The sequence below is a fragment of the Elephas maximus genome, chromosome 1, assembly GCF_024166365.1.
Source record: "Elephas maximus indicus isolate mEleMax1 chromosome 1, mEleMax1 primary haplotype, whole genome shotgun sequence".
Classification (NCBI taxonomy): domain Eukaryota; kingdom Metazoa; phylum Chordata; class Mammalia; order Proboscidea; family Elephantidae; genus Elephas; species Elephas maximus.
Genome location: NC_064819.1, coordinates 241,210,819 through 241,223,480, shown reverse-complemented (window position 1 = coordinate 241,223,480; position 12,662 = coordinate 241,210,819). Strand labels below are relative to the sequence as shown.

General features: G+C 42.5%; 1 protein-coding gene across 2 annotated transcripts in view; it reads left to right on the top strand.

Annotated features, from left to right (window-relative positions):
• SMOC2 (SPARC related modular calcium binding 2) overlaps window positions 1–12,662 on the top strand; it is a 266,270-nt gene that overhangs the window by 161,118 nt on the left and 92,490 nt on the right. For both annotated transcript variants that reach the window (XM_049905707.1, XM_049905702.1), the window contains exon 8: window positions 9,642–9,828. In XM_049905707.1, the coding sequence (XP_049761664.1) occupies window positions 9,642–9,828 (187 nt within the window). The remainder of the gene's footprint in view (window positions 1–9,641; window positions 9,829–12,662) is intronic.

Genomic DNA, 12,662 nt, shown 5'->3' with positions numbered 1-12,662 from the left:
TAGCCAAGATAAAGAAATAAAGGGCATCCAGATTGGCAAGGAAGAAGTAAAATTATCTCTATTTGCAGATGACAGGATCTTACACATGGAAAAACCCTAAGGAATCCTCCAGAAAACTACTGAAACTAATAGAAGAGTTCAGCAGACTATCAGGATACAAGATAAACATACAAAAATCTGTTGGATTTCTCTTTACCAACAAAAAGAACATCGAAGAGAAAATCAAATCAATACCATTTACGTTGGCCCACAAGAAGATAAGATACTTAGGAATAAATCTTACCAGAGACGTAAAAGACTTATACAAAGAAAACTACAAAAAACTTCTGCAAGAAACCAAAAAGAGACCTACATAAGTGGAAAAACATACCTTGCTCATGGATTGGAAGACTTAACACTGAAAAATATCTATTCTGCCAAAAGCGATCTATGGATTTAATGCAATACCGATCAAAATTCCAATGATGTTTTTTAATGAGATGGAGAAACAAATCACCAACTTCATATGGAAGGGAAAGAGGCCCCAGATAAGTAAAGCATCACTGAAAAAGAACAACAAAGTGGGAGGCCTCACTCTACCTGATTTTAGAACCTATTACACTGCCACAGTAGTCAAAACAGCCTGGTAGTAGTACAACAACAGATACATAGACCAATGGAACAGAATTGAGATTCCAGACATAAATCCATCCACATATGAACAGTTGATATTTGACAAAGGCCCCAAATCAGTTATATTAGGAAAAGACAGTCTTTTTAACAAATGGTGCTGGCATAACTGGATATCCATCTGCAAAAAAAAATGAAACAAGACCCATACCTCACACATGCACAAAAAGTAACTCTAAATGGATCAAAGACCTAAATATAAAATGTAAAAGGATAAAGATCTTGGAAGAAAAAATAGAGACAACATCAAGAGCCCTAATACATGGCGTAAACAGTATACTAAACATTACTAACAATGCAGAAGAAAAACTATATAACTGGGAGCTTTTAAAAATCAGACACCTACGCTCATCCAAGGACTTCACCAAAAGAGCAAAAAGATTACCTACAGACTGGGAAAAAGTTTTTAGTTATGACATTTCCGATCAGCTCCTGATCTCTAAAATCTACATGATACCACAAAAACTCAATTCCGAAAAGACAAATAACCCAATTAAAAAATGGCAAAGGATGTGAAGAGGCACTTCACCAAAGAAGATGTTCAGGTAGCTAACAGGGACATGAGGAAATGCTCACGATCATTAGCCATTAGACAAATGCAAACCAAAACTACAATGAGATTCCATCTCACTCCAACAAGGCAGGCATTAATCCAAAAAACAGAAAATAGTAAATGTTGGAGAGGTTATGGAGAGACTGGAACACCTATACATTGCTGGTGGGAATGTAAAATGGTACAACCACTTTGGAAATCGATTTGGCACTTCCTTAAAAAGCTAGAAATAGAACTATCATGGGATCCGGCAATCCCACTCCTTGGAATATATCCTAGAGAAATAAGAGCCTTTACACGAAAAGATATATGCACACCCATGTTCATTGTAGCACTGTTTACAATAGCAAAAAATAGAAGCAAACAAGGTGCCCATCAACAGATGAATGGATAAATAAATTATGGCATATTCACACAAGGGAATGCTATGCATCGATAAAGCACAGTGCCGAATATGTGAAACATTTCATAACGTGGAGGAATCTAGAAGGCATTATGCTGAGTGAAATTAGTCAGTTGCAAAAGGACAAATATTGTATAAGACCACTATTATAAGAATTCAAGAAATAGTTTAAAAAGAGAAGAAAATTTTCTTTGATGGTTACAAGGGGGGACGGAGGGGGGAGGGAGAGGGTATTCACTAATTAGTAGATAAGAAGTACTTTAGGTGAAGGGAAAGAGAACACACAACAGTTGAGGTCATAATAATAAAAATAATAAAATCTATTAAGAAAACATTCTGCATCCCACTTTGGAGAGCAGCATCTGGGGTCTTAAATGCTAGCATACGGCCATCTAAGATACATCAATTTGTTTCAGCCCACCGGAGCAAAGGAGAATGAAGAACACCAAGGATACAAGGTAATTACGAGCCCGAGAGACAGAAAGGGCCACATAAACCAGAGACTACATCATCCTGAGACCAGAAGAACTAGATGGTGCCCGGTTACAACCGATGACTCCCCTGACAGGGAACACAACAGAGAAACCCTGAGGGAGCAGGAGAACAGTGGGATGCAGACCCCAAATTCTTGTAAAAAGAGCAGACTTAATGGTCTGACTGAGACTAGAAGGACCCCAGTGGTCATGGTCCCCAGACCTTCTGTTATCCCAGGACAGGAACCATTTCCAAAGCCAATTTTTCAGACAAGGATTGAACTGGACAATGGGATAGAAAAAGATGCTAGTGAAGAATGAGCTTCTTGGATCAAGTAGGCACTTAAGACTATGTTGGCATCTCCTATCTGGAGGGGAGTTGAGAGGGTAGAGGGGGTTAGAAGCTGGCGGAATGGACACAAAAAGAGAGTGGACGGAAGGAGTGTGCTGTCTCATTAGGGGGAGAGCAAGTAGGAGTATATACCAAGGTGTATATAAATTTTTGTATGAGAGACTGACTTGATTTGTAAACTTTCACTTAAAGTACAATAAAAAAAATTTTTTAAAAGATCAGTGTTATTTCTTAAATGATCATGTAACTCATCAATAAGCCATCTGAGCCTGAAGTTTTCTTTGTGGACAAATTTTTAATTGTGAATTAAAGTTCTCTAAGGAATATATAGGGCTACTTAGATTTTCTATTTCTTCTTGTGTCGATTTCACTAATTTGTGTTTCTCAAGGAATTTTTTTTCCACTTCGTACAAATTCTTCAATATTTTGGCATAAAGCTGCTCATAATGCAGAATTTCCCCTTACTTTCCATAGGACGTACGATGATCTTCCCTCTTTCATTCCTGATTTTAGGTAATACCTCTGTCTCTCGCATCAGCTCAGTTAGGGCTTTATCAGTGTTTTTCGTCTATTCAAAGAAACAAATTTTGGTTTCATTTGTTTTCTTCCTGTTTGTCTATTTTCTCTTTCTTTGATTTCAGTTTCTATGCTCATTATGGAAACCCCGATGGCATAATTGTTAAGAACCATGGCTGCTAACCAAAAGGTCGGTAGTTTGAATCGACCAGGTGCTCCTTGGAAATTCTATGAGGCAGCTCTACTCTGTCCTGTAGGTTCGCTATGAGTCGGAATTGACTTGACGGCAAAGGGTTTTTTTGTTTTGTTTTGTTTTAATGCTCATTGTGTCCTTCTTTCTACTTGTTTTGGATATACTTTGATATTCTTTTTTCTAGTTTCCTTAGGTGGAAGCTTAGATCATTGATTTCAAAACTTTCTTCTTTTCTAATAAAAATAATGTATAACTTCTGTTCAGACTTTTCTTTAGCTGCACCTATAAATATTGTTCTGGATTATGGGTGGGAGTAAATAGAAAATAGAAGCTGTCAGTAAAAAAAAAAAAAAATTTTTTTTTTAGAAGCTGTCAGTAGATATGAAATTAAATTTGAAGCACTGTAAATATAAGGGGTAAGAAGTATTAGGGCCACATATGGGCACACTGTCATTCCCTGTGGTAATTTCTGAAGAGCTCTAAAGGTCTTTCTTCTTTCTTTCTGGAATAGAAATTTTTTTGCTTTCTTTCTTTTTTTTTTTTTTAAAGCTGAGATGTCTGGGAAACATAATGTTCTAAGAATGGACTGTATGTGGAAAAAAGGGACATGAGACCCCTTAACAAATAACAATAACACTAACAACCAACCAATCAACCAACCAGGCAGGCAACACTGTCCCCAGCAACAAAAACAACAATAGCAACCGTGTTGTGAAGAGTTTGGGAGCAGGAGAGGATCACTGGCAAAGTAGACAGACAACTAAGAGTAGAGAACAGAGAAACTGGAACCAGGCAGAAGTGACTAGAACTCGTGACAGGTTCTGCTGAAAGCGGGAGAACTCTGGATCCCTGGCATTTGCTTGTGAGAGGGAGGTAGTGGACATGGATATGGCCAAGTAGACATTGTCGGCTATTTTTGTTTTTTAAAATCTTTTTAGGATTCTGTATCTGTTAGAAGGTGAATGATAAAACTCTAAATATTAATGCAAAGCTATTAAGGAGGTGAGCTAGCCAAAAAAACTTACTATATGCAATGTGAACCTTCTTGAAATATGGCCAAATCTAAAGATATAATTTTAGGATTGATATAATTTGTTATTCCTTCCTATAAAAATGCTCTAGGCATTTAATGGGATCATCACTTAAGCTTTATTTTATTTAAGTCTGTAGATGTCAGGAAGCCACTTGCTGTAATCAAAATTCCCTCTAGTTGTCAGATTATTTGAACAAACTGTCAAATACATAATAAGTCCCTGCCATCTCTTGCTAGTTTGAGGAGTAAACTAATGCCCTTTTGATGGTTACTCTACCAACTTTACAAAAGTATCTTTCTAAAAATAAAGAGTTGTTATATGGTTATAAATCTTAAAAATCATTGAAGTAAATTGGAATTATAATTATGTTCATATTCTATATTTTAACAAAAAAATTCTGAGCCAGAGTCTCTCCCAGTGTGTTAATTACTTTTCCAGAGTAATTTCCAGATGGGCTTCATAGTCCAGGGCACAAATTATCTGAGCAATAAACATAAACAAGCTCTTAGAGTAGGGAAAGCCCAAACACAGTGGCTTGGAACTCAAAAAATACAAAAACTTTGAGAGAATTAGCTATGGGAGAATGTGCAATGCAGGTGTCATAATTATGTTCAAGGGTTAGTACATTTCCCTATGGGCTCAGAGTACCCTCAGGTCAATCTATTATGTATACGTAAGGAGCCCCTAGTGGCACAGTTAAGTTCTTGACTACTAGTCAAAACTTTGGCAGTTTGAACTCAACCCGAGGCACCTCAGAAGAAAGACCTGATAACCTGCTTCTTAAAGGTCACAGCCTTGGCAACCCTATGGAGCAGTTCTGCTCTGCACATGTGGGGCCACCATAAGTCAGAGTTAACTCGATGGCAACTAGCATATATACGTTTAAAATTTGAGTAGACAACTCTCTATTATCACGCAGAAAAAATGCAGACTTCCGGACTTAATTCTGATGTTCCATTTCCATTGTTGTCAGTTACTTGAGGCATTGTTATCTGTCTTTACTTGGTAGGCCAGATATTTAGGATAACATACCATAATCATGGTTGTTAATGAATCCACGAGTTATAGAAAAATCTAATATTGCCCCGTTCTGATGATGGTTTGGGGTTTTAGAAGATATCTACATATGTGATACTGAATATATATGCAAGTTGTATTTTGGGTTTTGACTCTTGTTTTTCTTCATGGGACCTTTTACTCTTTGTGATCCCATGTGTCATGGGTTATGCCAAATGTTTGCTCAATAATACTCCTTTGAATTTGTGCTCAACCGTGTAACGTTGTACATATTATTCCCTTTCATCACACAGGGATCCTGTGAGGTAGGTGGGACAGATGGATGAGAATATGGAATCTACGAAAGATTATGCTTCTTGGTAAAGTGCATCAAGCTAGTAATTCAAGAACTAGGAGAGGAACCCTGAGCCTTTCACCTTAGTCTTCTGGGCCTAAATGGCTCTTTTCTGTTGCCAAAAGTGATTGGCTTAAGATACACCCTACAGAGATACAGCCTCATTGACATAACAAAGAAGGCCTTATTCCCAAATGGAATTATGTCCACATATATAGTACCATACCAGTACCTTTGCCATCAAGTGGATTCTGACTCATAGCCACCCTATAGGACAGAGCAGAACTGTCCCATAGGGTTTCCAAGGAGCAGCTGGTGGATTCGAACTGCAGACCTTTTGGTTAGCAGCGGATCAGTTAACCACTATGGGGTCACTATGAATCAGAACTATGAGTCTACATATATAGGGGTTAGGATTCCAACACATATCTTGGGGGGACACATGACACATTCAATCCATAACAGATAAGATTAAGGTCATTTATAGAGCCAGGACTGATTTTGTGCCAGAAGGAGCCATAGATGAGTAAACTCTTCCCTCTCATTACCTCCATGGGGCCGAACTGCAGCCCCACATGGAAGTGGGGACCCCTCTCCCTGCTGGTCCCACACAAGAGGAGAACTCGGGAATGTGTTCATGAGTACAGGGCCACATCCAAACATGTAGATTGTGCTTCTGTGTAGCCTTTATTCCCAAGGGTCATCTTTCATCTGTTTACAGAAGGTCTTCTACTTTTCTGCAGCCCTTCCTAAGAGAAAACGGCACTGCATTTCTTCAGTAAGTTTGAGTTCCCTGCAGGGAGCCAGGTTCACCAAATAAAACTGCATGTGTTAACAGTCCTCATCAGGCCAGGATGTTTATAAAAAACAAACACCGACTTTCTTTAGACTCTGCTGTAATATCCTATTTTACAATTTCTCAGCAATTTTTAAGAGGTTGATTTACTCAATCCTATTTGGCTTATTATGTACCGTAAGGATGGTAAAATATGACGACGTAAAATCCCCAAAGGGACATCTCAAGAATTTTCCAGAACAATTTCTATAGGTACAGTATGTCCTTGGATAGAGCAAGACAGGCATTTTGTGGCCAGATGATCACACCATAAATTCTGTACATGAGTTTGGTTTCTGAACAAGGACCAAGTGCACATTAATGTAAGCGGTGTGTTTTCCAGGCGGCCTGCTCTTGAAAAGCAATCAGTGCTGTCATCATGAGGCTGATTAGGAGACTGACTTGGTCAGATCCTCCCCAGGGGGTTTACTTTAAGTTAGTAATAAGATGACCACTTTGAGGATCTCTCAAAAGCAAACATCAGTTGCATCTGAAAATGTTTAGCTGAATCTCCATTTTCCTTAGTTCTTTTTTACGTGATCGAAACTAACTTGTTGGACAATTCCAAAAAATAAGGATTGATGCCAAATTTATTTCATGCCAGTTTCCAAGTGATAGGTGGGGTGAAAGTCTCTTAAAAATAACCTTATAACTCAGGACTAGAGTTTATTTATTTACCTATCAACATTAGGGAAACCCTGGTGTCATAGTGGTTAAGAGCTCGGCTGCTAACCAAAAGGTCAGCAGTTCAAATCTACCAGGAGTTCCTTAGAAACCCTATGGGGCAGTTCTACTCTGCCCTCTGGGGTCACTATGAGTTGGAATTGACTAGACAGCAATGGGTTTGGTTTGGTTTTTTTGGTCAACATTAGGCGGATGGTGGGCAGCTTCCATCCAAACACAAACAGTAGGTTCGTCACTGAGATTTGAGGTCTCAGTCCGCCCCACACTGTGTGCCTCGGGCAAGGTGTCTTACATATCTGTGCTTCAATTTTCTCATTTATCCAATGGGGAAAGGAGTTGGGTTTTTGTGCAGATTAAATGAGAAAATCCATGACATGATATAGTTCAGTGCAAGCACTTAAAAAACTTTAAATAAGTGGTAGCCATTTTGTTACATAACTTTTAGACTTATTAGATAATGTTTTTCTTACTGTTAATGTCAGGTCCCCTGGTGGCACAGTGGTTAAAGTGCTCGGCTGCGAACCAAAAGGTTGGCAGTTTGAACCCACCAGCCTCTCCAGGTGAGAGATGTGGCAGTCTGCTTCTGTAAAGATCACAGCCTTGGAAACCCTGTGAGGCAGCTCTGCTCTGTCCTATAGGGTCTCTGTGAGTCAGGGTCAATTTGGGGCCAGTGGGTTAATGGGTTATCATTAAAGGCAAGTTATTTCCATTGTCATTTCTAGAGTTTGCTTAGCATTCGCACCTATCACTGCGTTCTACCTACTAGATCCTTACTTCTTCAGACCACAGAGTGTTAGGGTTTGGATCTGTCTCCAGCTAATCTAGATCTGCTGGAACAATAGCCAGGCGGCTCACAGGATTTCCGCCCCTTTTAGTTTAGCATTGCCGTACATTTAAGTTAGTGACAAAATTGACAGAAGTAGAAAATGGTTATCTGTCCAGCACCAATGACAATAAAAATGTTCAAAGATTTTGGGAAGACTTCAAGATATTTTTGGTTTAAGGTTTAAAGATTATCTCAGGGCAATAGTGTCAGGAATTCATCCATCCTCCGTGGCTCCAGAAAATCTGGAGTCCTTGAGAATTTGAAATTCTGTTCTGCACTTCCCCACTTTTGATCAGGATTCTTCTATGGAACCTTTGACCAAAATGTTCAGTAATGGTAGCTGGGCACCATCCAGTTCTTCTGGTCTCACAGCAAAGGAGGCAGTTGTTCATGGAGGCAGTTAGCCACACATTCCATATCCTCCCCCTATTCCTGACTGTCCTTATCCCCCTGTTGCTCCAGGTGAATAGAGACCAATTGCTGCGCCTTGGATGGCCACTGCAAGCTTTCAAGACCCCAGGCACTATGCAACAAACTAGGAGATAAAACAGAAGCACCAAACATGTTATTAGGCCAATTAAGTGGGTTGTTCCATGAAAGCATGATCCTAAATCTCCACACCAAGGAACCAAATCCCCTGAGGTGTTTGGTTGCACATAAGCAGCCTCATCAGCTGCTTGAGCTATTTTTGGTTGATCACCTTAGATTTAGCTTTGGCCAGCCCTTGGGAGGCTCAGGGTAGGGAGGTGGATATTTTCCAGGTACCTCTGGGGAGGGTGTGGTCAACGGTGACCAGCATGCTGGGAAGGTGGGGAGCAAAATGACAAGAGCAGTGGGAGACACACCCATGCTTGTGCTCAGGCCCCTTGGACACATCTTGAGGTTTGCCTACAAGTGTGACCAAGGAGCAGAGGAGGATTCTGTCCATCTAGGCCTGCTCCAGCCAGTGGTGGTAGGGCGTCCAGCAGGCATCAGATCCATGTGAGAATCATATGCCCACGCTGACCTCCCAGCTTTAACTCTTGGGCTGCACCATGTGTTAACATGAGTATGTACTAGTACCCACACCCAGCTCACTCAGAGAGTGAGGAAAAAGCGCTTGGGCCCACCAGGCAATGGGGCATGGCCGGGACTTCTGAACCCCAACCCTGGTCTCTGCTCCCTTGTGTCAGCCTTTCTGCCCCTGGGGGTGACCACAACCCTTTCTCTACCCCAATTTCCCTTCCCTTTCCAGTGGTACCCTTCAGTGTGCTCTACATGTCTACCTGGTTGTATGCTGACCCACCTATCTTGTATCCTTCAATGTGCTCCACTTGTCTAACCCCTTACCTAGCTGTGTGCTAGCCCATCCACCTCGTATCCTTCAGTGTGCTCCACATGTCTCTCCCTTACCTGGCTGTGTGCTAACCCACCCACCTCGTATCCTTCAATATGCTCCACATGTCTAACCCCTTACCTTGCTGTGTGCTAACCCACCCACCTAGTGTCCTTCAATGTGCTGCACATGTCTCTCCCTTACCTTGCTGTGTGCTAACCCACCCACCTTGTGTCATTCAGTGTACTCCACATGTCTAACCCCTTACCTGGCTGTGTGCTAACCCCCCCACCTAGTATCCTTCAATGAGCTCCACATGTCTCTCCCTTCCTGGCTGCGTGCTGACCCACTTACCTTATATCCTTGAATGTGCTCCACGTGTCTAACCCCTTACTGTGTGCTAACCCACCCACTCTCTATTTCCTTCTTTTATCTAGCATCGTCATGTGATCAGGAGCACCAGTCAGCCCTGGAAGAGGCCAAGCAGCCAAAGAATGACAATGTGGTGATCCCGGAGTGTGCACATGGTGGCCTGTACAAGCCCGTGCAGTGCCATCCCTCCACCGGGTACTGCTGGTGCGTGCTGGTGGACACAGGCCGCCCGATTCCTGGCACATCTACGAGGTAAGCCGCTCACCGTGGGGACTGGTGGGAGAGTTTGGGGCATGAAAATCAGGAAGTGAAGACCCCCTCCTTTACAATTGCACCAACTGTGGATGCCTGAGCCTCCTAGGCCTAAGGGTTCAAGACCCCAGTGAAAATGCATTTCCTGCAGCAGAGACAGCCACATGGCCAGTTTTCCTTGTGGGCTGGCTGGTAAAAGTGCGTGACTTCGGGCATTTGGACGCTGGTGGAAACCATTTCTGTGACGGTCACCAGGGGCTGACACTGAGCCACAGTCTGCACAGGAGGGCAGGAAAGGCTGGCCGTGTTTGTCTCTTGCATTTCTCATGCAGGACTGGTTTCTGAGAAAGCACTTAGTACTGGACACTGTGGCGGGCACTTAGGACGCATACGACATCAAGTGCAGTGAACTTTTCCACCTGCCATTGGCACAGGGAGCCGGTGCTTAAGAAGCTGAAAGACCTGATCTCCCAAAATGGCTTTCTACAGTATGAAGCTATTTGTTTTGAAATTATCACTTTAAGAAAAATGCACTGAAGTCAAGAGCAATACTAGTTATCCAAGGATCTGAAATACAAAAACATGTATTCATTCATGCCTTGTGTGTGTTTGACCAAAGCAGATGATTTCACGCTGGTACCCGAAGAAGAAGAGCTGTTTGTGTGTGGAAATAGTATAAACACGAGTGGAAATGGTTCCTGAGCTCTTTGCTATATGGATTCATCTTTGGTTTTATAGATTTAGGTAACATGGCTTATAAATAGTGAAAATATTATCAAATGTAACCACCGATTTCACCCCTAACCCCCAGGCATGAACACATTGACCTTCCTAGTCATTTTCCCAAATCTTTCGAGGCTGATTATTAGGCATTTAGAGGTGGAAGGGTATCAACCCAGATTCCAGGAGCTGGGAGTCCAGGTGGCCAACTAGTACCTGCTTTACCAAAATGAAGCGCACCTGGACCTGTCTCTCAGCTGTTTAATGAACCAAGACTCCTCAGGAGCCTCATGTTGGAAATCCTTAACACTAATCTAGCATTAAAGCCAATCCTGACACCGTGGTCCTAGCTGCAGACGTGCACTCCTTCCAACCACATTCCATACATCCAGGCATCTGTGCTGCACCTAACAGGTGAAGCAGGCAAGTGTCAGATTCCAAACGAGGTGATTGGGGCCAGAGGCTGAGGTTTGGTTTGTGCAGTGGCATTACAGGAGACCAGCTTAAACCAGTCTGCTCTGCACAGTGTGGAGAGAACAGAATCTTCTCAAGGTTTTGGTATAAGAATTTGGGGGGAGGGAGTGGTTCTTATGCAGTAGCATGTGTACAGGGAGTACTGTTGTCTAAGAGACCTTTCTCGGGCGCAGTGTTTCTGCATATTTTAAGACCCTGCTTGTTTATTGTGTACTCAGGTGGGGGCATTTGTTCCTGAGGCTGCACTTGGAGCAGCTGCAGGTGAGAGTCTGTAGCCCAGCACTGAGGCGGGTGTCCCTACAGATGGCCTCACAGTCCTGGCCAGCAAAAACCCTCCAGCTGCCAGACTCTGACTCCTTGAGCTCTGAAACCATGAGCTCAGCATTTGAATGTTACCCCTAAAGAACCTGTGAAGGTTTTCAGTGATGAGCAGACCCGACACACAAGGGCCCATCTCTCCCCTTCCGTGGCTCCTGACTGCACTCCGCCCGCACTTTGTCAGGGCTTCATTTTGAAGTGTCTCGTCTGTCCCATCCACCTGCACTCCCGCTGCTCCTCAAGGACTCGGGGAAATTATTCACCCTCTCTAAGGCCTAAATTCCTCATCTGTTAAAACAAACAAACAAAAAGGAGGTGTGTATGTGGAGGAGCCTTGGTGGCACAGTGGTTAAGCACTAGGCTGCTAACCAAAAGGTCAGCTATTCAAGCCTTCCAGCCACTCCATGGGAGAAGGATGTGGCAGTCTGCTTCCGTAAACATCACAGCCTTGTAGATCCTATCCTATGGAGCAGATCTACCCTGTCCTATAGGGTCACTGTGAGTCAAGACAGACTCAATGGCAGCAGGGTTTTTGTCCTTGTAGATGTATCTATCACACAACTTTTGCCAATCCGACTTTTTACTGGTATGCAACTTATTGCCAGCAATTCCAGTAATTGGCTGTATAACCCTACCCTTAATCAATGTAATTTAAGAACTGTCTCCATGGGATCAAAGTGACAACAGCAACTGGAAAGATTAGACAAGAATCGTAGGAGGCTGTGAGTTTACGTTGAGAGAGAAACAACTCAGAAAAAGAGGATGAGAACGTTTGCGCAGCTCAAAGGACGCAATCAGTGTCACTGAATTGTACGTGCAGAAACTGTTGAATTGGCGTATGTTTTGCTGTTTATATTCTCAACAACAACAAAATAAATAAAATTTAGGAAAAAAATACCTCTAAAAAACGTTCAAAGATGCTTATAAACGGTCTCTGTCTAGTCTCCTATTGTTGCTGTAACAGGAATACCACAAGTGAGGGCTTTAAAGAACAGGCATCTATTTTCTCACAGATGAGGAGGCTAGGAGTTAGAGTTTCAGGGCTCCGGCTCTAGGGGAGGGCTCTCTCTGTGGGCTCTGGGGGAAGGTACTTGTCTCAGCTCCTGTAACCCCAGCATTCCTCGGTTTCCAGGTGATCTCCATGTGGCATCTGTCTCCTTCCCACCTGCTTTGTGCAGGCTGTCTCTGTGTCTGTCTGCTCTTCCTGTAGCTTAGGAGGGGTTAGGTGTAGGACATGCCTACACTGATGTGGCTGCATTAACATAACAAAGAAAACCCTGTTCCCAGAGGGGATCCCATCCACAGATCTAAAGGCTCAGATC